The sequence below is a fragment of the Ischnura elegans genome, chromosome 8, assembly GCF_921293095.1.
Source record: "Ischnura elegans chromosome 8, ioIscEleg1.1, whole genome shotgun sequence".
Classification (NCBI taxonomy): domain Eukaryota; kingdom Metazoa; phylum Arthropoda; class Insecta; order Odonata; family Coenagrionidae; genus Ischnura; species Ischnura elegans.
In genome coordinates this window covers 32208648-32235381 of record NC_060253.1, presented here as the reverse complement: position 1 = coordinate 32235381, position 26734 = coordinate 32208648, and the positions used below count along the sequence as shown (strand labels likewise).

At 37.5% G+C, this 26734-nt stretch overlaps 2 protein-coding genes across 6 annotated transcripts; both read right to left on the bottom strand.

The window, feature by feature from the left end:
* Nucleotides 1-166: 166 nt before the first annotated feature.
* On the bottom strand, nucleotides 167-6064 carry LOC124163412 (transcription initiation factor TFIID subunit 10-like). Of its 2 annotated transcripts, none has more exons than XM_046540301.1 (4): nucleotides 5845-6064; nucleotides 3932-4109; nucleotides 551-615; nucleotides 167-465 (listed from the first exon to the last, which is right to left on the bottom strand). In XM_046540301.1, the coding sequence occupies exons 2-4, from the start codon at nucleotides 4076-4078 to the stop codon at nucleotides 264-266; spliced, it is 414 nt and encodes a 137-aa protein (XP_046396257.1). In that variant the 5' UTR covers nucleotides 4079-4109; nucleotides 5845-6064; the 3' UTR covers nucleotides 167-263. The 2 variants fall into 2 exon arrangements, with proteins under 2 accessions (XP_046396257.1, XP_046396258.1); XM_046540302.1 differs by lacking the exon at nucleotides 5845-6064 and adding an exon at nucleotides 4207-4513.
* Nucleotides 6065-7177: 1113 nt separating this feature from the next.
* On the bottom strand, nucleotides 7178-26232 carry LOC124163410 (cilia- and flagella-associated protein 69-like). 4 transcript variants are annotated; one of them, XM_046540297.1, is made up of 14 exons: nucleotides 25892-26232; nucleotides 25559-25795; nucleotides 25244-25466; nucleotides 23764-23906; nucleotides 23429-23583; nucleotides 17447-17628; nucleotides 16507-16655; nucleotides 16225-16426; nucleotides 15329-15440; nucleotides 13763-14033; nucleotides 12370-12587; nucleotides 7929-8117; nucleotides 7584-7802; nucleotides 7178-7494 (listed from the first exon to the last, which is right to left on the bottom strand). In XM_046540297.1, exons 1-14 carry the CDS (start codon nucleotides 25923-25925, stop codon nucleotides 7381-7383), a joined length of 2448 nt encoding a protein of 815 aa, XP_046396253.1. In that variant the 5' UTR covers nucleotides 25926-26232; the 3' UTR covers nucleotides 7178-7380. The 4 variants fall into 4 exon arrangements, with proteins under 4 accessions (XP_046396253.1, XP_046396254.1, XP_046396255.1 ...); XM_046540298.1 differs by having other exon boundaries at nucleotides 25244-25301; XM_046540299.1 differs by lacking the exon at nucleotides 7929-8117.
* Nucleotides 26233-26734: the final 502 nt, after the last annotated feature.

The following is a 26734-nucleotide window of genomic DNA, read 5'->3' as shown; positions in this document are numbered from 1 at the left end:
AATGTTCGTTTCTGGCTATTGGTGTTTACTTGAATCAGCTGCATTTCTTTATCGGCTTTTTCCTTCAGCGATATTTAAGTCACCAGCAGACGACGTACTTTTCATACTTCCTGCTGTCTATTTGAAATAACTCACGACAGGTAACCAATTAAATAATAACACTTAATTTCATTAGTTATTTTTATTTTTTGCTTGAAACTTCAAAAAAACACACAACAGAGGAAAGGGTATTACACAAAAGAGGAGAGAGAGAACCAAGTCCCTCAAACAAAATAATGTGGTCTCTTGACGGTTATTCCATATTCTGCAAGGGCTGGAACTAGATCGTCCATAGATAAATTGTATCGACGATCCTTTCCTTTCGTCTTAGCGGTTTGGTTGGAGCTTCGAGTTTTGCAGTGCTGCAGGGCGTCATTAGCGACGTCGGATATGAACTTCTGCGCCGCGAGGGACACAAGACGTACTCTGGAAGTAACAGAATCGTTTAAATGGATAAATTTGGCATATTATGGCCAGAAACACAACATTAATTATCGTAGGGAACTCTTACATGCGAGGGTCGGATGAGTCAAATCCAGCGGAATGAAGGTAGAACCCGGTCACTGCATCTGGAATCTAAGAAAAGGTATACTATCAGGGAAAGTTCCACTAATTTATTTTCACATTGCTGACAAAGGTTCATTCCACGTCGAAATTTTGTCATATTCAAGACCCACTCCCTCAAAATAATAATCATCAAAGAAAAATTAAATACTTACTAATATTCCCCACCACAAAAAATCACAAGTTAATTGACTAATGATCACCCATGTAGTGTTCATCAAACAATTTGAAACCCTCCCAAATTAAACCATTATTGCAGGAATGATTTCCCTTCATATAGGCGTTTTACATGGTACATGTGAACTGGGTGAGTGGTTGTGTAAACACAGTCACCATTAAACTTGTACATTCTGAAAACACCTAAAATTGTGTATGTGTACGAATGCATTCCCAGAGTAGTCCCTGTTCTCATTTCGTGAATCTATATGAGGAATTGCCCAACCGCTACTTGCATGGGATTATGCTTCATGTAAACATGGGTTGATGTTTTTGAGTTGAAACCAGTTAGGTGACCTGCAACTATTTCCCTACACTGGATTTAAACGCACACAGAAATGTTCTAAATTATTTTCCTCCATTAAGAAATATTTAACCATTTAATTGAGTCTGAGTGTTCCTATGCTTAAAAAAATGACTTTTGGATAACCAATAGGGTTGTTTCCTTCATCAAAGAAAACGAAAGGCATTGATTGCGATTCGTTACCCACCACTAGTGTATTCATAATATGCAAATTATTTTGTTTTAGAAATACCGGGTTAGACGAATGGCAATGGTCCATTTTTATCCTCATTTGAAAAGGGCCAGATTGGCGCCCATGCGGTGCCACTCCACGTGACGTCACAGGGACCTAGTTTCTATACGAGAAGATAGGAGTTCTACGTCGTCTGAGGTTACCATTGCATGCATGAGGCGCAGAGCTCAGGGAAACATGTCTTAACAATCACTTATTAAAACTGGCTAAGGTCGGAAAGTTTTCCTCGTTTGATAAGTTATTAATAATCCTTATTTAAGCCAAGCGCTACCAGCCAGCAGGGTACTAGGCTAGCCGCTAGCAGCCTGCGTCGTATCAGTGCTAAGCCTCGCCTCAAGGTCACCTCGCAGGGCGGGAGGGGGAACCAGAAATGCGTCACGCGGAGAGACTTCCCGACATTCATACTTAAGCGTCGCGTTTTCGCGCGCTTGAAAATTTTCACTTTTCATTTAATCGCGAAAAATAGATATCGTCATTTAAAAATCTAAAAGCGTGAAATACGTACTCCAGGAGTAATAATCTTTCGATTTAGGCAATAAAAAAATAATAGGAAACCACCCTATTAGTAAATACTACTGATATGCAACATTAGGCACATATAATGTTGCACTATTATTTTACTAATAGTGAACTTTTGGGTGACTCCATATCTCTAATCAATGCCCTAGCATTGTGCCTTAAGTTCTGACTTTTTATTCAATTTACTCCCAAAATTCCCATTTTATCGATCCTTCAATATATTACACGGCCATCCCTTCAACAAATTTTATTTTTAGGGAATGATAAAAAATTGTACTAACATTATTGGTAATTGACAAGGGAAATCCAATTTAAGGAGGAAAGAGTAGGTTGATTAGCAAAATCCTTCATGTAAATTTACCTTCACCACAGGAAAAAACATTTCTGGGGGAGGGAGGATGATTTGATGAGGGGATATCCTTGATGGAAGAACACAAATGGTGATTTCCACACTTTTTGTTAAAAATTACCATTTGCATTCTTTCATTACATGGATATATCGAACTTCCACCAAATCAAGCTAGAAACGATTTTATACTTTTGAGGGGAGTTTAATTCCACATTATTCAAACATGGATTGACCCTCAATGTTTTAAATTATGATAAATTCAATTGCGTCAGGCAAAACATGATGTAACTCCTTCATGATGTATCAGAAAGGAAAGACAATGGCAGGTTCCACAGTTTATTAATTACTGCAACCGGTTTCGATTACATTATTTTGCCTGATGATGACACTATGTAATCAAAACTGATCGCAGTATTTAATAAATTGTGGAACCTGCCATTGTCTTTCCTTTCTGATACATCATTTTAGATTTTGATCATAATATTTACCCCTATGGTGATATATTCACCTCAAATTAAATAATACCCCATAACTGCTACACCAAGTAATTTTTTTCCTAATTAATATGGCAAAAAAAGGTCAAGCAAGTAGTCGGGAACAAATTCAGCATCAAATTTTTGAGAATGGGCATGACCTGGGTCTGGGGAGTATGGAATACTTCCTTGGGTTAGAGGGTCAATCTCCTGTGAAAAATATATTTGCAGGGAGAGCTATACTCTATGATAAATACTTGACTCAAATTTCTCCCACGTTTAGGCCTTAAAGCCATGCATTTGCATTTATAATCCATGTACTCCTTCACAAGGATACAAAAACTATTAATCTAATAAAAAATTGATAAAATTTAGGGAGGGGTCATTACCATCCCCACTGAATCTGCTACTGGCAATAGTAGCGGCAGAAAAAAGTCAAGCAACACCAAGCCAGCCCAAAGATTTTTTAAATCTAAAATTTCTATAACTCCCCTGACTGATATGAACCCTGATTATAGAGAGCCCTGTCAAATTTCCAAATTTTGAATGATGCCATTTTTCCTCTTGCAATTTTACCACTCAATGGGCATTGCTTATTTGGGAGAGTCGTTAATTATCCATGTCTAATTGCTGACCTTCACTTCATGGATTTCCACACAATATTAGGGGTACAGCATGAGATTAAAATTAAACTTATTAATTAATATGAGAACACAGAATTATAAAAAAAAAGTTTAAAGTATACCGAGACTAGCCGCGGTGATAACTTTTACGGGAGTCACCCGCAATGCACAATCGTGCGAAAGATCCACAGAGAAAAAATCATTCGCCTTGACCGGGATTTGGACTGCTTGTGGCATCATATGCTCAGCAGTCCAGTTACATCTTGTCCGGTAGTGTCCGAAAATATCCACAGGGAAGAATGACGCCTCGGTAGCTTAACTGGCTAAAGCACTCGACCGGAAATCGGGGGATCAGGGTTCGAATCCCGGTCAAGGCGAATGATTTTTTCTCTGTGGATCTTTCGTATAAAAAAAAAAGATTCAAGAGTGATATGAGCTCATTATAGCGAAGCAGCCATTGATATGGAACCATCCATACCCATGAGAAGAAAATTAAGTGATATAACATAATTATATCTTGGTACAAGAGGAAAATTCTCATTAGAAAAATTATATTCTTAAGTACTAATTACAAAGCATTTAATAGGTCACAGACATAAGCAAGGAACATACGGTTGGTGTGTAATCCTCCAACTGCATCAAGAAATCCGATAAGGGTTGGCCAGCAGTTTTCACATCACCGGCAGCTATGGCATCACTGTTAGAAGTAGTAGGTGGGGTTTCCCTCTCCTTTTTCTCAATGCCACTGGTAGAATTCATAATGAGCTAATAGCAGTCTGCCCTCAATTAGCTATATGGGTAGAGACAAAATAGGATTTTTATATTAAATTCAAAGAATTATTTTTCACACCCATATGCAGGTTGATACCAAAGATCTTGGAAAGTACCATGAAAACAACCAACACAAGTTGACAGGGATAGTTATATTTCGTGTAAAAATTAATGCACGTCACAGTACCAATGGTGAGATGAAAACGCTTCACAGAGTTATTACACAATTTTTCATATGAATATTACTGGGTGGCAAAGAGAAAATTATCTTTGCCATTTGAGTCAGTGCTTAAACATCAAATCACCAAGCGACAACTGCACTGAGATATGGTTACTTCAAAAACATTTTCACAACTAGATAAGAGGTTTTTACAATTGTTTACATTCTACGACTTTTTCGTCCTACAAAGTTAAACCTTTAAAAACAGACCCAAAAATTTTTTGAAGAGCAAAGCTGATCCTTCGACACCTGTTTCAATCAAGAAAAACTAGCTCTGCACGTGCGGGAACGAACCAAGAGACTTTCGGCAATTCATCGGAATCCATCCGCACAATCTTTTCCTTAACGACTGAAGAAACATTGCTAGCACCGGCTCTTTCCGCCCAATGTAACATTATTTCTTTATCCGATGGGCAAAACCGCGTGAAAGCTGGCAAGCTGTACGCCGAATGAAGATAACACCAGATACCGGGCCAAGCCCCTGGTATACTCCACTCCGCGGCCATCCACTGTCCAGCCAATCCAGCTCCACCAGCTACTCTGACATGGTGAAGTTTAGGGAGAACTTCACAATCAAGTAATGACGGCAATTTGGTGCCATAAATCCATTGGAATGGCTCGTCATCATCGGATGACTTCAATTGTTTCTTCAGGAGAAAGGAATTGAGTCGCTGTAGAGCTGCATCTAAGTGCTCTGAGCTGTCAGTGATCCCTCGGACGCAAAAACTGAATCTCGAGAAGAAATCTCTTGATGCCATTTCGAGTGTCTTCGACATTCTCACAGCTTGAGGATGGATCGCATATGTTAGAAGATTTTGATTCTAGGGGCTGCATATCTAACCCTCCAGGAAAATGTTTGTCTAGTAAAGAAATTATGGTTTCAGGATCATCCTCTCCATCATTTCCAATAATGACGGCAGGAACCCGCGTGATTCCTTGCGATCGAAGAGGAAACGGCAGTGGGCGAGAATCATCAACACGGGTTATAGTCAATTTAGATTCAGGTATCGCACCACAATCAACCTTGATCCCCAAAACCATTAGGATTTGATGGGCTATGGGAGATGCTGCAAGACTGCCTTCTTTACTGGCCCGTACAAATACTGCCACCCGCGGTTTTTCGTCTGAAGACACTTCAGTTGACATGGCGAAGACAAGCACTGAATCAACGCACACAATGCCAGGTCAAAATTACATTTAAGAGAGAATAGTAAAAATGTAATTATTCGCTGAAGTTCTGAGTGTGCACCGAGCAAGGAAAGGGCGTCAAATTTATTTCAAACCACAGTCCTAAAAATATTCATGCTTCTAAAAATAGATAGATGCTGTATCAGAGGGGCCGTTTAGGCAAAACAATATCAGGAACTTTCTTTCAGCACGGGTACACGGAATTGGGAGGACCATATCCTCGTTAATCAGCTAAAGTATATGCGTTAATAAATGTATTACAACCGAAAAGTTACCAGGATAATAGATATATTGACATAATCATGGAAACTTACAATATTAAGTCGATAACGAATTTATAACTTACCCAAGCAACTAGTTACACACAAAGTAAGCCACTAGGGAATTGTGCTTGCGGTATAGCCAGAAGAACGAAATGAACAAATTGTATTAAAGATAGTTAGCATTCCTAGCTGAGAGTCAACCACGCTCACTAGCAATATTTTACTGGATTTTAACGATTTTGACACTGTAAACAAAACTGAACTAAACATGGGGATCACAGCGCTCTCCGTTGGAAGACCGCGTATGCTAAGACAGCTGACGACACTCGCTGTCGCACTCTCAGCAACATATTTTATGCGTATATGTTTTCCTATTTTTTAACTATTGCTCTATCGTTCAAAATACATATCCTTTATAATGGCATTTTACTTTAATGAAAGGCCTCTCGTAGCTTTTGTCCAATGAAAGCGAGTCCGCTCTTATAATGCGTTTACTCACCTCAGACCGGCTAGGCTAATGTCCGTTGTATTCCAAGTGCGTAAAGTTGGATCAAGTTGGGAAGTACCTCGTACTTTATAAATTGAAGTGAAGTCGCTATCACTGTATGTATACAAGTCTGACGATATCTGATTTTCGACTATTACCTTAATGTATTAATGATGGAAGACAATCATAGCTAATATGACCCCTTTCGACGACTTTGTTTATTTGATTAATTCTATCCTTTTGGGAGAAGAACCGGTGAGATTCATGGATTTCAAAAAAATATAACAAATTATTTGTGGCTATTGATGCAAGCAACTCTCATGTAATGTTTCTTTCAGACGATCGAAGACTTCATTCTACTCATTGGAACCTTTGTAGCATTCATTGCTTTTATATTGTGGTGTTGCTTCCCTATTGTCCCTAAGGAAAGTAACCCACCTTCACATTACGACGGTAAGTAGGCGTTTATTCACTATATACTTGAAATTTTCTTATAAAATATTTATTAGGTTCTTTGGTCGCTCTCCAGGATCCAAGAGATCGAAGTCATCGTAATTATTTTCACAAAATCGTCCACCATTTCATCCTGATCATGTAATGGTGAAAATAATCTATCGGAAATGCAGTCACTGATTCATTCCATGGGAATAATGAAGAGGCGTGCTCAAAAAAAGAAAGAATGTATAATGATTCTCAGATGAGCTTCGTGGCAATGTGATGCATTTATATTGTGATTTTTTCAATTTATTTATTTGCCGTCTTCTAATTTAACTCTCAATTTATTCAGTACGCTGTTTGTGTCGATGTTGTGATTAATTTGCTTTTGCGGTATAGGTTTTACTTCAGTGCATCAGGATCTTCAAATTTTGAAGTTAATCCTGGTGTATTTACCATATATTTAGTGGATTGTGAATGATCGGTAGTCACTGTGTGACAAAATTATTTATTTTTTCATATGTTGCTCTGTAATACAGGACTTGCGTAGATCAGTATTATATTAATATGATATGCCAGATTAACAGCTAATTTATTTTCATATTCTATTTCATGATGTGCGATTGTATCCTTATATCTTGTATGCTTTAATGTCACTGACCAAATAGAGTTTCCTTATCCCTTACTATGGTGATTTTTATTTGTGACACTCATGACAGTTCTTCTCCACCTTTGAGGAACATACATTAAATTTTATCTTTTTATTCAGAGGATCTAAATTTTCATGGAGGGTTTTGCTAGGAGCAATCACCTATTTTTGTTAGGGGAACAAGAGTTGTTACAATTTTGTTCAACACATCTCATTTTTTTAATGTTCATTTAAGGTAAATTTTATCTTACGGTGGGTTTTGCCCTTGCTGGATACGTGCGATGGTTTATGGAATCTTGAGGGAATTTTAAACTCTCCAGAATTTCCTCTCTCTGGGCATCTTTAGCTTTTTTTAAAGTGTAAGCATTACTTGTTCTAGCTTGAAACTGTAGCTCACGAACACTTTCATACTCTGGTGCTAGATGTGCATTTCTGATACATTTGTAGGCAGTCTCCTCCGTCTTTAATTCCTGTGAAAAGTTACTTGTGGTGAATATTGTAATTTCTGATACATGTGATTGCTATTTTGAATGCAGTCAAGTGTAAATTCCATTGGATTTTCCAAAATTGAAAATATTTTTTATAATAATAATTACAGTATTGGTTCCTTTAAGAGTCAATAGTTCTTGGTCCTTATTTACACATTTTGTCCATTTGATGTTTCTTTCACATATTAAATCTATGGTTGATGGTCTGAATCTCTCATTATGTGATTTTAGCATTTCTTCCAACCACATCTCACCAGTTTTTAAGTACTGGTAGTTTTCTACCAGTTTCAATGTTACCTATATGAAAAGATTGTCCATTTAATTTTAGCTCATCATTTGTTCATCTAATTAATGTTCATGACTGAACAGCAGTTTTCATTCACTTTGGAAAAGTTCTCAGTGTAACCTGTGATTGCCCTTCGGTTTCAGATGCCATTGTGCCAAGGCTTTCTAACTATGAAATGTGTCTATATGTACTAATTGTAAGGTGATACCTTGCATTTTGTGGAACATAACTTTATGGAAATAAAATGAAATGATGTCTGAATTTGCTTCTGTTGAGTGCCTTTTTCTCCCATTTCATCTGGATTCTTAGAATGTGTGTCATCCTAAGGTGATACCATGGCATTTTCAACTCTCTCATAAAATTATGTAATCCCTTTTCCAAAAAATGTGCCATGCTCAGACTGTTAAACCATGGCATAGAGCAAATCATCCACCTTTCCCTGAATCCTGGGATATTTGAGCGTACACAAGTCTAAGGATTCTGGGCAGTCCAGAATTTTTAGTACATATCATGAGATTCCGAGCCAGAATGATGGAAATGCTTAGTGGCATCATTGCTAGCTGCAATGCTTAGAGTCTCCTAGCTGCTATATACCAGCTTTCAATTAGTACCAGTGGCTATTCACCTATCTTGTTTAATACTTTTAATAATTAATAGCTCCTTCAATAAATATTGCATAAATGTTGACTGATGGAGCATGATTAATAGAAGAGAAAACTCCTGAAAAAGAAACTGAAATTCCCACAAAATTTGAGAACTTCACGATGTGTTTTTTTGATTGAATGAGGTGGGCAGGAAAAAGACTAAGGTATGTATGGGGTTTCTTTCTTTTACAACTAATCATGTAGCAGGGAGAGAAGTTGAGTAATGGGCTGAAAACCACATTATACAAAATTCAGTCAATATGAATATTGTGACAACACAGCCAGGTATTTGAGAAACTTGCAAAAGGTGTCCAAATATTAACAAAAACACAATACATTAAATTAAACCTATTAAAATGCTCATTTTATAAATGTTTTCAGATTTTATACTGACAATGAGCCGCTTTCCATGGCTAGTGGGGTTCACTCACCACTACTCTTCAGCCTTGTGCAATAGGGTCAAGTTTTTCATCCTCTTGTGAGTGATTTCTTCCCTTAGTGAGAGGTAATCCCCAAAAAAATTGATGAGCTAATGACGATAACTATTCATGAAAAGTATATAGCAATTTCTGTGTGTTCTCATCAATAAAGTATAAGAGAATGGCTGAATGGGGAAGATATATTTTCTCTTTGGAACCTCTTTTCACTTCCTTGCAATTTTTAAGTGGATGACCTCATTTTGATCATCAATTGGTGCGAATGCTTCCGCGGTGCGCTGGTAATGTAGGCTGCATTTTCCGGGTTTCACCACGTCATGGTTGCGTTGGTGACAACAGTTTCTCCTGCATTCCAGCAGGCGTCTTCAGGCCGAAGTGATTATGCCGTGTTTTGGCCACCGTTATATAGGCAGCCCAGTGGTGTAGGTTCGCCCTGATTGGTTGCCTTGCGGCCAATAGCGTAGGGGTATGGGGCGAAGAGTCTCTTCCATGTGCTGTGGAGTGGGTAGCTATCCTCTCAATTGAAATTATGAGGATGTTTGGATATTTCAATCGCCTCTCGGATGATCCTCGGAAAATATTGGGATTCTTTGGCGATGGCTTTCGTTTCTTCCCAGTCGATGTCGTGTCCAGGTTCACTCTGAGTGCGCTCAGCCACAGCCGACAGATGAAATTGTTTATTTTTCACCGCTCTTCTATGTTCTTGAATGCGGAACTTCACGGCTCTCCCGGTCTGTCCGATGTATGACATACCGCAACTGCATTCAATTTCATAAACTCCTTCGTAGGCGTATGAAACGGACTTGTTAGTTTGAAACCCAGCCAATAAGCACGTTCCTGTTGTCATCGGAAGAGCTAATAATAATAATTTTTATTGTTCATAGAGATCACATATGTACCAGTGACATTGGAAGTCATCAAAATAGAAAGTAATAGTTACAAAATAAATGAAGTGATATAATATTTACAATTTTTACAGTTTAAAGGAAAAGTTTCAATTTTTGTGGCTAATGGGCAAAGATTACTCAGAGCCCAACAAAAATCCTTCAGTCTATAGTAGTCGTTTTCCATTTTAAATATTTTTTCAAAGAATTCTTGAATGGTGTAGGTGGAAGACATTTGATATCATACGGTAGTTTGTTGTATATTTTTGATAGGGAGAATAAGGGTCCTTTTTGGCAGAAAGTGCTTGGGTAGTCTTTGAGGTGAACGTCATTGGTGGTTCTGGTTGCGTGATTATGAAGAGATTATTTTTTGGAAAGTATTCAGGATTACTTTTAACAAAAGAGGCACAGTTAAGTATGTACAGTGATGGGAATGTTAGAATTTTCAGATCATTATGAAGAGGTAAGCCGGGTGATCGTATGGAAACTCTGGCCATGGCTTTCACTGCATGTTTCTGCATAGAGAAGACTTTGTGGCTGCGGCTAGCATTACCCCAAAAGATGATGCCATAAGTTAGGTGAGGATATATTTTGGCATAATATATCTTCTTCAGAGTATCAATGGTAGTTACTTCAGCCAGCTTTCTTATAATAAATATGCCAGGGGATAGTTTATTCATTATATAGTCAATATGTGATGACTAGTCAAGGTTGTCAGTGAGGATAACACCTAATAATTTTGTTGAATGTGCCCGATAAATCACAGGAGGACCAACATTTAAGATCATACTTGAGGTACATTGAAACCAGTTGCCATGGAACTGAAGAAAAACTGTTTTGTCAATGTTGACTTGCAGGGCTTTAGATTTGCTTGTGAAACGATCTCTCTCGGCAACTCCGCGGACGTGGGCTGACGGCGGCTAGGGGAGGCAGTTGTAGTTAGGCAGTGGAATAGGATTGTAAGACTTGGTTTGAATAAAGTTGAGTTGCTTTGTGTGAGCATTTGGACTTCTTCCCTGCTTTGTTTCCCCCGAACCCTTTTACCGTCGGTGAAGATGAATTACACTACTGTAATTTATGGGTTTCTTCACTAATTGTAAGCAAATAATTTCATGCTCAGTCTAAAGCCTTTATAAAAGTCTCAGTTGTGTAGTTTCTGCATCTAATAATGTATGTGTATAAAATTGTAGATTCATAATGTACTGAAAAATCAAAATTGGAAAAAAATGTTTGTTAATGGGTTTCTTTAACAAACAAATCGTGTGTAATGATACTTGTGATGCAAATTGTAAATTTCTCCTACTCATGTCTCCTGCAGCAATACCAATCTTTTAATGTGGGCCAACATGAGTCATTTTCACATTCCCAGGAGATAGAATTTAGTAGCACAAATGTTGCCTGCTGCGATTAACCCTGTGACTTTATTCTCCCACCAATATTTTAAAAAGGAGCAAACACCAAAACTAAGAAGCACATATAAGCAGTGAATCACTAGGAAAAAATAAAGCAAAGCATACAACAGCAGCAAACTGTTTTTATTGATGGAGGGCAGTTACTTATGTCGTATGCCTCATTTCCATTGTACCCTAGTATCTAAAGGTTTTACCCATATGCATTCACAGTAATGGTTCTGTAGTCATGCTAGTCCATGTAAAATATATTTTTCCAAATGTTTTTTATGTACCCGTGATTTTGGCACCGGGGCCGGATTTACCATAAGGCAAAATAGGCATGTGCCTAGGAGTGTAGCATTGCGTAGCAGTCCAAGGGTTGCCTTTAAGGGCGGCATTTCATTCAGTTACAGCAGTACGCAATGTTTTATTTTGGAAGTTACTTTTCTTTTTGTTGTATGAATTATGGCTGGACATTGTTTTTGGAAAGGGTATTCATAAAGTGTTTTAGTAGCATTAAAGTTAAACTGCTGCATGTAGTTTTACTCCAAGCTGTTTTTCTTTAATTGAATTGTCTATATGTTTTCCTTGCATAAAAATTCTACCATAAACTTATGCTGTCAGCCATATATCTGTTTATTCCTTTTTTCCGAACCTTTCCTTATGCAAGTGGCTATGCCTTATCATAAAAATCGGGAGCAGGGGGGGCTCAAGTGAGGAAGGGCGCTCAATGTAGAGGTACTTATAGCGTAACTTTGGGTAAATCCGGCCTTGTTTGGCACTGCTAGTGTGTAGAGATTACCAGTAGACAGGTCTTGATGGCATTTCATTATGTGAGAAAGAAAAAAGATTTTGAACTTCTGTACCTATGATAATTATTTTAAATGGTTATAATATGCATATTTACCTGGTCCTTTCTGCTGATTGCATCAACATAACTTTTGAATGGTGCATTGAAAGGGTTAGTCCTGTTTTCTGAGTGATATTTTAAAAGGCTTATGATGCAGTATATTTTTGATCTTGCACTAGTATTGATCTCTGCAAAGCTGAAACTGTCCTCTAGCTGCTTTTGTTCTGAATTCATCCATATGCGTTGATCTTTACCCATCAAAGGGGCCCTGAAATCTATAAAAAAAATTATTTTTTAATTACAACACATGAATTAATAAATGCTTCCATAGAATTTATAAGATTCATACTGGTCAGGAGAAGTCCTAGAAATGACAGGGAAATAAAAATTGGATAGGAAGTCATAGAAGTTAAGTTTATTGTCGGGGAAAAACTCCAGAGTTGAGAGGTGAAAATCTTAGTTGAATCTGTAGTCTTGCTGCATTCCAGTAGCAAGGTGACTGTATTGTTTCTTTCCTCGCTGGGCAGCACAAGGTAGTGTATACTTGACATTATTTCTGCAACTACTACTTGACTTTCTTTCACAGTATACCTTGCTGCATTTCTCATAATTCCTTATAGGCATCTAATTTGTCATTAATATAAAGTGAGGAAAATTGAAAAAAATTTGGACTGAAAATCAGTGGAAAGTTTGAGAAATTGGAATGGAAAGTTTGTGTGAACTGTGATTGGCTTTAGCCTATGTCATCTTGTAGAATTTTACCTTTAGCTAGTCATAGCCTAGACTCTTTAAAATACATTTAAAAAAATACATGAATACTGTGAAACTTCTCTGTTATGCAGAGTATGGGTTCACAAAAGTGCTTCTTAAAGTGAGAACTGCCCATATAGTAGCATTAACATGTAGAAAACTTCAATTTTATAATGTTTATATGGCACTAGTCTTAAAGAGTTGCGATCAAAGGCAACTTAAATTGATGCTTTAAAGCCAAGAATCTAATCTGAAACGTTAACAAAAATCAGAAACAATAAAATTCATGAAAAGACTTTGAAAGATGGACGATGAAGGTATCTTATGGGTAAAAATACCTTTTTATGAGGAAAAAATATCTTACTCAAGTCAGCCATTCTCTCGTATATTTCAAACATGAATTTTTAAAATCATAAGTTGTTCCCCACTTCAAAGAGCTGGTGATGTAATTAGAGTTAAGGATCTTTACTTGATCAGGGAGAACCTCTCACTGAGGTTAGGAATCTGTAGCAAGAGTGTAAGCAACAATGAACCACATGAGGCCCATGCAAAAGACCAAGGAGTAACAGAGATGCGGTAACACAGTAGGCAAAACGTCTCAGTTCAATTCGTGACGTCATCAACTTATCTGCAAAAAGATTAAGGCCTTTCATTATGGTAATGAGGCATTTGATGATTAAGGAATAAGATATGTATGTACCTGTGATCACTCCCCCTGATGTTCTAAGTACTTGAAGACTCTCCTCCTCTTGTCTCCATATTTGCATCAACATGGGTAGGAGCCATGTTTCTTGGGATTTCGTCCTGGATTTTTCAAGTGTTTTGCAAGGACTCATATCTTGATGAGGAGGTTGTAATGCTAGTAGGCATTGTCCACCCCTCCACTCCAGCATATGCATAACACAATCTCTATTTAGAGAAAGGTGTGCAAGGATACTAAGGCATATGGTTTTCACAAGTAGTGGAGCTCCCTGGGTGAAATAAAATTATCTCTTATTGAAAAAATGATGTATTTATACACTTTTTACTACATCAGGGTTCATATTGGTCAGGGAAATAAAAATTAGTTCTGGAAGTTGGGGAAATTAAGTTATAGTCAAGAGAAAACTCCAAAGATAAAGCTAAAATATTGGCTGGAAATGTGTAGTATTTCTGCATTGGGCATGAGGTGGGCATTGCTCCCCTGACTTGGTGGCATGGTTCTTGGTAGAACAGTGCCTCCTTGTCCTGGCTGGTTACTACAGTACTATTATACAATATTTCTGCCACTATTACTACTGCATGACTTTATATTGCAATGTAAATTGCTGCATTTTGCCATTAAATCCAGACATTTGCTATTGATTTAAAGTCAGATTTTTTTTTTAAATTGGACTGGGAATCAGAGAAACTGAAAGTGGTTAATTGGTGAGAATCCTGTATACTTAAGTTTATCTGAAGATACTGGTCGATAATTATTAAAAGTATTCTACCAGTAAAAGGTTGCCATACATAGAACATTTTACAAGTCAACCAAGCCAGTAACCCTTCCAATTTCAATTACCCTTTTCAATTTACAGTAAGGCCAAATCTCATTCATTCTGTCCATAAACTCTACTTTTTCTCCCCCATCCCCTACTTTCTTCCTACTAACACTATTTTTAACATCCCCTCCCTGCTCATTACTCCCATCATCCAGACCTGCACGCATGCAAGGTATTTCTTTTATTTTTTTTCCGTAATTCCCAGCTATAAATTGGCTGTCTACTACATGCTTGTTTTACTTTTATCATTTCAAGCAAACCTCTGATTCTCATGTAGAACTTTTCTCTCCCTGCCCACCATGTTTTGCATCTTCTTGCTCTTTTTCTTCTCCGTCCATATCACCTCTATTCTCCTCTGCAACCACATTTTAAGCTCCCAAAGTCTTTTCTCGTTCTCTTCTCTCAAGCGTTATTTTGAATGGTTGCAAACTTATAATTAGTTTTTACTCTAAGTGGTTTTATATTTTGGTATACTTTGGTGAGTTGCAATTCATTGCGATGGAGGAAAATCAATTTAAGTGAAGGCATGTGAGTTGGAAAGCTCATGTCTTGCATGGCAAAAATGATTTCATTCTTTTTTTTTCATGTCAAAATTTTATGGGCAAATACTATCATGGGGAGAATAAATTGTGGTATCATAACAACACATCATATATGTAACGAGAATATTTTACCAAACCTCATGCAGCATTGGGATTTATCTAGTTTTCTAATGTGGCTAATTAATACAACAAAATAAGTACCTTCATGAGATCAAGGATGTTGAAAATACCTCCTATTTCAGTGAAGAATTTTTTTGAGGTATCAGATTTAAGCAAACATTCTCGAATCAGATTTACTGCTGAAATAAGGAGGCTTTTGTTGTTCCATCCAGGTTGGAGAGCATGGAAAAAATTTAACTTAGTATGTGACAATTGACATGAGGTATTTTTGGTTGCTTTGCCTAAAAATAATGCTCCCTTAGGAGAAATATTTTATCATCAAATGCTTAATTTTCATCCAGTATATCCCTGCCTTCTCTCGGTCATTTCAAATATAGTAGGCTGGAAAGACTTGTGTCATATGAATTATTACCAGTAACTGTCATGGGCTTATACGTAATAGGTATTTGAAAAAGAAACTCATAAAAGTGTATGTCTAAGCCATGTGGCGCCATATTTGGAGCCCACTACCGCAGTAAAAATTTACGTTCTTACAATATTGTTACAACATTGAAGTGTGAACGTTGGCAATGATACCCTTAAGTTGTTTAAGTTAAAGAATTGTCACTGCCATTTGAATGCAGCATGCAAGGTTAGCTCACATTAACCTTGATTACAAGTTAATCATTACAGTATCCAATTCATCCACCTGAATTTGCCAGCATTGCTGTTATGTTGCAGCAGTATTCACGCCATGTATGAAGCCCCCAAAATTGGATGTTATACAGAATTATCGTTAAATCCACAAGTAATGTCTTGCAAAAGTTGTTGGAAATGCCTTTTGGCACTTTTCTTATCTTGTGGTTCCTCAAATCTAAGCAGCAAATATTAGACTATGTTCAGTTTTTACATTTGTAGATTTATAGCATAAAATCACGAAGTTAAAATATTTAATAGCTTATTTTTTTATGTTTGCACATAGGATTCATACAACTTACCATGTATTTGCATATGTACCATCAGCAGATGATGAGAATGTGTTTAAGATGCTAATTAGTAAACTGAGGAGTGCTTTCCCTTCCATTTCCAAATCATACCTGGGGTGTATTACTAGGTAATTCATTAAAAGTAAGGCATGAAGGATAATTGACTGAGCTTTTGGGGTTTGTGTAATGAGATCCAACTGTTTTTTAATTATATCTGAAATAAAAAATGCTCTTCAGCATCGGAAATTTGGTTATCAACAATTCTCAAGTTAAAAAATAATCATGTGTTGTTACCTTTCAAAAATTGCATGGCATCTATTTTCAGTAAATATTCTAATGACGCCAAGTCATTAGCCTTGTGAACAGCACTCAAAGCTTTCATGTAAAGGAGAACTGATTCACAATCTCTCTGGTTTAAAAAGTGATAGGATAAGCCTATTAATCTGTAATAAAATATAATTTTATTTGAAGATTAAGTTCTCTCCATTATCATAGAATATTAACTATAGTCAAACATGTCAAAATTCTGAAGTTGTGAATAAATCATTGATAGTCTTCAATTTTTTGAAACTTTAGGAGATAGTATCATAATCTCCCATCTTTAAAAAAATCAACAGTTACAACTTGAGTTATAAAATTGGAAGCAATACTAGATGATGCTCATGGAGAAAATCAACTAACTAGCAATTAATTATGTACTTATCTTTGGAGACAATTTTCTGTAAGTATAAATGCCTGCATATATGGCCAGGGTCAGCTATTGAGTGTATGATTAAAAAATCTATTAAATGAAGCTCTGCGTTATGTAAAAAATATATATTAGGGCCCTTCGAGACAATCTGCCTTTTCTTGCATCATCCACAATGCCGTGCCATGAGAGTCATAACAATTGCAATTTAAGCTTGGAGCAGGGGAGAATTAATTAATAATTATGCTTATTGTTTGGAGGTTGTGGTTCATCACTTTCTGTTGAGTCTTGGTGGTACACAATACCTCTCAGTGATAATGCCTCTGAAGTCTGATATAAACACACAGCTGGCTTTTATATATGCATCAATTACTTAAAAGTATTTTTTTGAGCTGGTGAAATGAGATTGAGTGAAGTGAGAAATTGGAGAGCCAATTTAGAAATACAGTGTAGAGGGGTGGCTGCCCTCCCCACTTATATTCAGCAATGTGCAGGTGTAAAATATTCCATTCAAATTTTCATGCATCAAAAAAATCTTTCACTCACTTTTTTCCACTGTCGCTACTGGCAAAATCTTTTATTGAAATGGGGATTATGAGGGGTAAAATGGTTAAAGTAGTTGTTTGGATTTCTTTCCAGTGCACTGGACCCCATAATATTTGCTGAGATGCTTCACGGGGGTGTAAAATCATCAGTACACCCTGAAGGAATTTTAACTCATTCATCACCTAAATTGACACGATAGATTACCAATATAAATTAAATTTTCATGATATCATTAGAAAAAACTACAGAATGAGTAAGTTTAGATTACATCAATGAGTGCATTCAGGGAAGTGGGAACTCGGAGGGCTAACGCAACAGCTGCAGGATTTCCTTCTGTATGCGACCTATCCAAATTAGCGACTTAGTCTGAGAGCTGCCAATTTATGCCAAGCCACTACTTGCCCGTGCACTTGTCGCCAATCGGCGGGAGTTCATGAAGTATTTTTAATGGGCCAATGGTGTGTTGCTGGAGGATTCAAAAGCCCATAGGCCCCTTCAGGGATGCCAACTTACAAAAAATATTGGGAGGACCCAAACCGGGGATCTTGCCCTGGGAAATTTTATAAGTATGTAGTGAGTTTTAAGTTTGTTTAAGCATTCTAGAAGAGTCATATGATGAACATTAGAACCCTGATAACTCGAATATCGATATCTGGACACTCCAGGGAAAATCGACAAGCCTGACACATTTTTTCCTCACACCCATAACGAGTTTTTGAGGGGGCTCAGGCCCCATGGATATCAGCTGATATTTTACTGGCGAAGTTATGCTTGCACACACGCCAGATTTTTACCGGTCAAACAATAAGTTGCTATGCTTTTGAGCTGGCGCTGGTGATCCACAGTGACAATGGCCGGCAGCTAACTGGTATTTTGCCTGTGCCGGCACGTGATCAGTGTGTATGCAAGCTCTGATGCTCTCCCATTGTTCACTATTGCAATGTGGACAGCCAATATTTTACCGGCCGTCCAAAATCGGGTGTGTGGTAAGGGGCCTTACTTGGTTGCTCTTTCAACTTTTCCATCCGGTAATGCTAAGAATATGCTACGCAGCAGTCTGCACCTGTGCTGAGCACTCTCTCCCCTTAAATGAGCCCAATACCTCACTAACTACATATGCAATTCTTGGGTGGTGACACTAAGCTGTGGTGCCAACAGTGAAAGGGGAGAATAAGGTGTAGGTTTATGCTATCCCCACGTGTGGTTGCTAATATACCCCTAGCTTTTAGTTTTTCATATTTTTACTACGCACATGAATTGTAAAGGGAGTGTAGACACCTATAAAGGATGCATTGTCCCAGTCCCCCAACCAAACTGGGGTTCCACTAGCCCAGTGTGAGACTTTATAGATTCTCATCTGAGGGGCTGCATGGGATAGTAATTTATGTGTATATATTCTCAGCAGTAAAAAGTACAACCCATTGACATACTCAAGAATGATTAATTCAAACCTGATATTTCGGTAAATGTGTGAGAAATAATTTCAAGCAGAAGAGGTTGTTAAACTAAACCATTATAGCAAACACAGTAGTGACTTTTTATTGAACTTGTTTATGCAGGGTGAGAACATTGATGGTATTATGGAATGTTAATTGTATAATTAAGCTGTTAAGTATAGCAACATAACTACATTAGTTAACTACAATAGCTACATTAGTTAATGTCAGCAAGATTTTTATTGTCATTTGAAATGCTAGCCTAAATTGCCCCATTTATTCAGAGGCCACACCTCAGCAATTAGAGGGGCCACTTTATTCAAGGATAAAATATTTTTCTGTTCCCTAGTGGAATTTATGCAAAATTAGAAGGAATGGGCAACTCCTATAGTCAAATAATGGAATACCACATATAAAATTAAATATTTGCAGTGGTGAAGCATGACGTTCACTGGGGCACAGCTAGGAATTAAGGTGAGGGGGGTTTTAGGTGCAATTAGACCTAGGGAGCGTGGTATGCCCGCCAGGATAAGTGGGAGGTGCGTAGGCCCTCCCCCAGAAAATTTTTAAGATAAATGGTTCAAAATGGTGAGTTTTATGGCTTTCTGAGGGGTATTTTATTAATCCTTACGCTCTTCTATAAGTATATTAATCAAATTGAGTAAAATAGATTAAACTTAAAAGTTTCTCTCGGCTCTAGGGGGGGTGTTTACCCTCCAAAAAACCCCCCCTTGCTGCGCCACTGGACGTTCAAGCTAAGCCATTGCATGTATGGCAGGTGGCCTGTTTCTAGGGACCCCTTTTCCCATTAAATATAACTAGTGTGGATAAAGCAACTCTTTCAAATCATGAGGTTAATGCTGGGGACCCCAGACCTAAAGACCCAGGACATTATTAGGAAGCCCTGAGTTCTTTCACCACCTTAAATTTTCCTTTGACCCTGCCAGTACATGAACTGTAAAATGAAAGAAAACACGAGATCCCTGCAGTAGTTACGGCCTGTCTATTTTTATTCTCATACTCGTCAACGTGTCTTAATGATTTACAGAATGTAGGAATAATTTTTGAATGGCAAAAAATGCCTTTTGTATAGGAAAGGCAAATTGACAGATTTTATTCTATAGAAATATGATACGGTGAATTTAGATCATTACAAGCCATGCAGCATATTTTTAGTAGCAAATGATCAATGACGAAATTACAGAAAAGCAGGATAAAACAAGAGGTGTGCAAAACATTTAATAGGGAGATATGTAGTGGAATGGAAACTAACGGGAAAGGAAGAAACACTAGCCCTGTTGATACCAGCCAATACAGTGAACTACAATTGCTTTCCGGTTTAAATTGTGAGATACAGCAAGGTACAACTAGCTCACAATCATAGTGGCTATTCTAGGCATGAGTCATTACAATTTTTACTGCTTAGCAGATTTCAGGCCAAGGAAAACTCAAATATGGGCTTCACCTTTCGCTTTATAAGTTTAGTTCAATACCATGCCATTTGATCCATCTGAGAGGGGTGGATGCAGATATTACCCCTTTTCACCGATAGGGCATCCACCCAAGGGTTACCCAAAAGTATGGAGAAAAGAAAGAAAGGCAGGATACAATGATACTTAGCTCTGCAGAGTGGAGGATGTGTATACTGATGAGCTGGAGCGCATAAGTTTAGCGGTCTAAATGTCCCTTCTGCCCTCATGCTTGCCTCTGTTCCCAGTGCCAAACGGCATCTTGGGCTTGGTGACAGGTGTCACTTTGCTACTGAGAGGCAGGTGATGAATTGTCTATGCAGCACTGTTTGGGCAAGCTTTGCATCCCAACCTAACCAGAACTGCCAAGTGTGACCAAGAGAACCTGAATGAGCAGGGACTTGCTGGCCTCAGCGATGACTAGCCTAGCTAATTGAAAAATAGAAGAGCCATCTCCAGTTGAGGGTGGACATGGGGAGCAGAATTGCCGCCAACGGAGATTCTCAAAAACAGATGACTTTATGTCTCTAATTAGATGAATGCATGGAATGAAATGCGCAATTCAACAGCATTAAAAATGTAAAAATATTTTTAATCAAACATTTTAAGATGTTATGAAATATTACATTATCAGAAGTGCATTATATTCTGATATTTGAGGAAAATTTAATATTTGAGCTAAATATACAAATTAGGGAAAAAAGGCATTCAACCCATTTCTAAATACATATTACAAACATAATTATCAATTAGCTTTACTGTACTGAGTAATGGAAATATTAATGCTCTTAAAAAAGATTATTAAGAAGGTCCTACAGAAAAGTTTGATGAATTGAAATATGAAAACTTTAAAATGTAACTTTATATGAATTATGAAAAAAGCTATAAAAAATCGGACTTCATATCCAATAAGGTTGAATTGAAAAAAATTTCAAGGGAAAAAAAGTCCCTCTTGAAGTGAGGTGGATCCCACTAACTAGGTGATCCTATGCCCCCTCCATCAACCAATGTCCCTGGCTACACCCACGACATTCATAGCTGGACACTGCAGTGTAGCATACATTTGGTCAGTGTGTGCCGGTGCATTGCATTTATTAAGTTGGCCATCCTGCAGCATTATTTTAGGGATTTATATTAATAAAGATGGAGTCATGAAAGGAAAACTGAAGTCACTGTCTGATACAGAAAGAATTTGAACTTCAGATGGCTACTGAACTGTGTTCGGTAGAGACTCGTTAGGATGGAATAATGTTCAGTAGAGTACAGTTGGTTTCAGTAGGAATCCGGTTACGTTCAGTAGGTTACAGTTGGATGCAGTAGAAATAGCCTACTGAACCCGGTAGAAAATTTTAGCTGTTATAACATACTGGACATAGTGACTGATCGCAGAGGTTATAAATCCCAGGGTATTTCTGATGCCGCAGGTAACAGGGACTTATTTTTTTGGCATGAATCGTAATCAAGTGATCATTATGGCCCCAGTACTTCAAAACTGAGTAAGATTCATTTATAATATTTCAATTTTTCATAAACCATTGATACTCAACTAAAAATAAAATTGATGGCATCACAAGAAATATGTACTAAATGCACATACTTATTTCCAAATGCCTTTCATGAACATGTTGGCAGCAGCCCAGGAAGGGGCAAAGACATCACAGATATAAGTTCTAAAAATCATCCCAAATATGCATCAAACTTTTTTTTTTTTTTTGAGTCCGAGACAATGTCCAACTGCACACAATAGTCAAAGGGAGAAGACAGTAGTTAAGGCTATGGATAGGAGTTGCACTGAGCAAGTTTACAGGATTCATGGAGAAGAGAAAGCCAGAAAGTTACCAGAGAGGAGGAGCACGCCAATTGATACACACTAAATAGCCCTAAACATTATAAAGGATGTTAAAGACCGTGTCAGTTGATGTTGTCAGCACAAAATATTTTAAAAGTAACATTATGTACTTTCTTAGGGACTGCATGACTTTTAAAATGGATAGGATTGTATATTAAATAGAAGAGGATAACAATACATAAATATTCAGGATGGAACTACAATAATAGGGTGGTTTCCTATTATTTTTTTATTGCCTAAATGGAAAGATTATTACTCCTGGAGTATGTATTTCACGCTTTTAGATTTTTAAATGACGATATCTATTTTTCGCGATTAAATGAAAAGTGAAAAATTTCAAGCGCGCGAAAACGTGACGGCTAAGTATGAATGCCGGGAAAACTCCATGTGACGTTGTTCTGGTTCCCGCTGCCACAAGTGAGGTGACCTTGGGGCGATGCTTGAGGCAGGTAGCTGAGTGCCATGCTAGCTGCGGTAGCGCTTGGCTTAAATAAGGATTATTAATACCTTATCAAATGAAGAAAACTTTCTGACCTTAGCCAGTTTTAATAGGTGATTATTAGGAGATGTTTCCCTGAGCTCTGTGCCACATGCATGCATTGGTAACCTCAGACGATGTAAAACTAATATCCTCTCGTGTAGAAACTATGTCCCTGTGACGTCACGTGGAGTGGCATCGCATGGGCACCAATCTGGCCTTTTTCAGATGAGGATAAAATTGACCCTTGCCATTCGTCTAAACCAGTATTTCTAAAACCAAATAATTTTTATATTATGAATACACTAATGGTGGGTAACGAATCGCAATCTATGCCTTTCGTTTTCTTTAATGAAGGAAACTACCCTATTGAGATGGGTCAAGAATACATATGTGGAGCAGGTAGGCACCTAGATCATTTTGGGATTCTGATACTGCAAAATAGTGAGCATGAGATGCTGAGTGGAATAACATACATTTGTTAAAAGTAAAATATTGGGAATTCTCAAATGCCAATGAAAAATAATGGACCTGATTAGGAGGAATAGTTATGCAAAAAAATAGTCACCCTGAATAAAAAACTATTTACAAGATAGAAAAATAGACATGGAGTATCATATATTCACCGAATCAATGCATGAAGGAAGTTAAGTGTTTTCTTAGTTTCAGGTTGCCAAAAACTTAATATAAACATCATCAATGGAGGTATACTATTAACTATCATAAAATCATCAAAAACCTTCCTCTTACAGTTGAAATCTGAGGGATGTCAATAAATTTTGTAGCTGAAAGAAGTAAACTCTTCTTAAATTCCATATCAAAGTCTGTAGCTTCAAATTGATAAAAGGATATTTTATTTGTCCTTGGCATTGGAATCTCTGTTGCCACAGATAAAAGCAATATATCTGTCAAAATATGGCAAAGAATTACATATAAGTAGGTACAGAAACAGTATGTTAATCTTTCAAGCAGAATTGTTGCCGAAACTGCTTCTACTTACATTTTTTAAGAAAGAAATCAGCAATAAATAACTATTTTCATCTGTAATGAACTATTGTGATTATATTGATCATCAGTCGGCCTACCTTGTGCAAACCCACATGTAATGGCATCAGGCGTGAGAAATATATCAGCCAAGAGTAGAAATAGCATCACTATTTCATTTCTTATCCTGCGCTTCTTATCTGACTTCATTTTTAGATAGTGGTGAAGAACAGCATCAAGGGATCTATGAAATGGGTTAAACTTGAGAAAGTTCAATGCATGAGCTCATGCTTGTTCATACTATACTCAGTTCATTTTATCTTTACGGGTGAGCTGGTATGGTTAAAAATACCTTTTGTATAGGAAAAGGTATTTTTAACCAATTTAAAGGTATTTTATAATAAAGGTATTTTTTTGGATAGGATGATGAGGGGAGGTAAAGTTTCTCGACACATGACTTTCCCTTGGCCAATCAGCAGACTGTGTTTATGGCCTCAGTCATTCGCCAGAGGAGGTCTGAGAGCTCACCATCATGAATCTGCTCATGGAGCAGTGCTGTCAAACCTCTCCTTATATATCTTTAAGTATGCCTTTCACCAACGGTGCCTCATTCAGCATGGTAGCCGACAATGTCATGGGCTTCAGTGAAAGGACAGTACCTTTCAAATGAGTAGGTATATTGTCTTGGCACCAACGTTTACAGTGGCAAAGTCAGGTGGCTGTATACATTAGGCAATTTCGCTAATATGTTAATTTCGCTCCTCCTCTCTCTCTCGGTACTACCCCTACCCCATTAGCCTTCCGAGTGAGTCTGGGCTCTCACAATAGCTCACCCATAAACATAAAGTGAATAGATCATAGGCGGATCCAGAGGGGGGGCACGTGCCCCCCCAGACCCTCAAAAATTTGCAAGATTTGTAATACAATCCCATTTTCATTGCATTTGTTTTGTATTACGAGGTATCCTTGTGCCCCTCCCAGAACAAAATCCTGGATACGGCCTTGCTTGTGCCCCCCCAAAATGATATCCTGGATCCGCCCCTGGAATAGATTATTGTAAAAGGTTGGCAAGTACACACATAATATTCAGCCACTAATAATTAATTATATCTCATGTGAGAAGTAATAATGAGAGGTTTAATACTAAGAAAAGTACTCATAGTATTATCCATCTGCTCAAACAGCTCTCAACTTGCTCTAATCTTTCCTCTATATCCAAACACCCTTAATTCAGTTCACTCATAATCAAAAATTAACCATGATAAATTTCTGTAATGTATGAAAAAATAATGAATAAATCTCATAGGCTATATTTCACGCCACTTCCTTGGGTATCAAGAACCCAGATGTACAAGGTAGTTGGGGAAACCTCCCAGGTCGAAGGCAATGAATGTGCTCCTCTTAAATAATGCAGTTCTTTTGTATTTTATTAACCGATTCCCCAATGCATCATATGTTGTAACTTCCCAACATCTACTAATATCTATCTCTCTAAATTACGCCATGCAAAGTCAATCATAGCATTTCATTGTGAGAGGTTGAATATTATTATTAAATAAAGTTGGGGCCTCAAAAGCTTACATGAGTGATTCTGATGATAGTGGTTCTTTCTTCACAAGAGCACTCCTAGACCCTTCACCTAGCAAAGACAGAATTATGTTCAAAGAATCATTCATAAAACAGTCTAATTCTACCAGGAAATCTTCACTTAGGTTGTCTTTTGTAAATGATGAGAAAATGCAATGGTTTGGGTCCATGTGATGAATTAATATTTCAACAAAATTTAGGGATAAAACCCGTGAACCTGAAAAAAATCTTATTAATTTTGCTTGAACTACATTATTTAAAACATCAAGATGTCTACTTTTCAACAAACACAAGATTTTAATTTCTTACTCCAATTGGATGAAATCAAAATCAGTGATGAATTAAGTTTTAGCAGCTTCTTGTAAACTTGCAGTGAAGCAGTTATTCTCATTAGGTTAACGAATGTTTCCGGCAAGCTTCCTTTTATTGCCGCATCTAAATTTGAACCAATATTATTAACAGGTGATTCTTGGCATACAAGTGTTGGATAAACGGCATTAATGAGGGATAGTTGAATATCTTCAGGAACTTTAATCAGAATTTCACCTGTAACCACAAAAATATGTAACAAAAATTTCACCGCAAAACATATAGTTAAAATATGCAGAAGCATTTGTTTCTCTTATGGCCAAAAATACTAACCAAAATGACTGAAATAATTCACCAAAAAATCCATCGTGTCAACAGGACTGACAATTGGTGTTTCCTTTCCGTTTTTCTCTGAAAATTTATCCTACGCAGGGACAAATCGCATTTTCCTCGTCCAATTGTGCTCACTTGATCAATAGTTTCATCAATTGCATTTTGCAGTTCAAAACCATCATATTCCTCGTCTCGTATGACAACCAATTATGTTAGAAAATAATTACAGCTTAGGAAATTTGACAAATCCCAAGCTTCAATAATAAATGCTGTAGTTCAATTTCTTCCAATAATGCTTTGATCTTCGTGGTGAGCCACGACTGAGCTCGTAATTCGCGGTATGTGGCTCCGCATGACATGTTGCCATAGCAGTAATGGGTGCATTTGCAACACCGCCTGTTCGTACCCATCCTTACTCTGAGGGAGTTTCGTACTTCTTGGTATTTAGAAAACAATATTTAACTTAGTTTCCCGATTTTTTTGTTTTCTTGTGTAATGAGTTCCTATCTAAAAATTAAAGTAAGACTACAGAATCGATACGTGGAAGCCGTTCCGGTATCGATAGATCTTGCGATCGCTTTGCTAGCTTGCTAGGCTTGCTAGCGCTTAGACCAGAGTCCTCTGGATTGTTGATAATACACTACAAAGTTGAGGTAGTAGTGTAGAGAACTGCCATCCACTCAATGAGGACTCTGGCTTAGACCATTTAAGCACAGATATATACAATAGATTGGCAATGGGAGTGGGGGGGGGTGAAGCCATGCCTTTCTGCTGGCGGCCATGTTGCTTTCACCGACCTATGCGTTTGCGTAAGTAGGGAACTGGAGGAAAATTACATTGTGA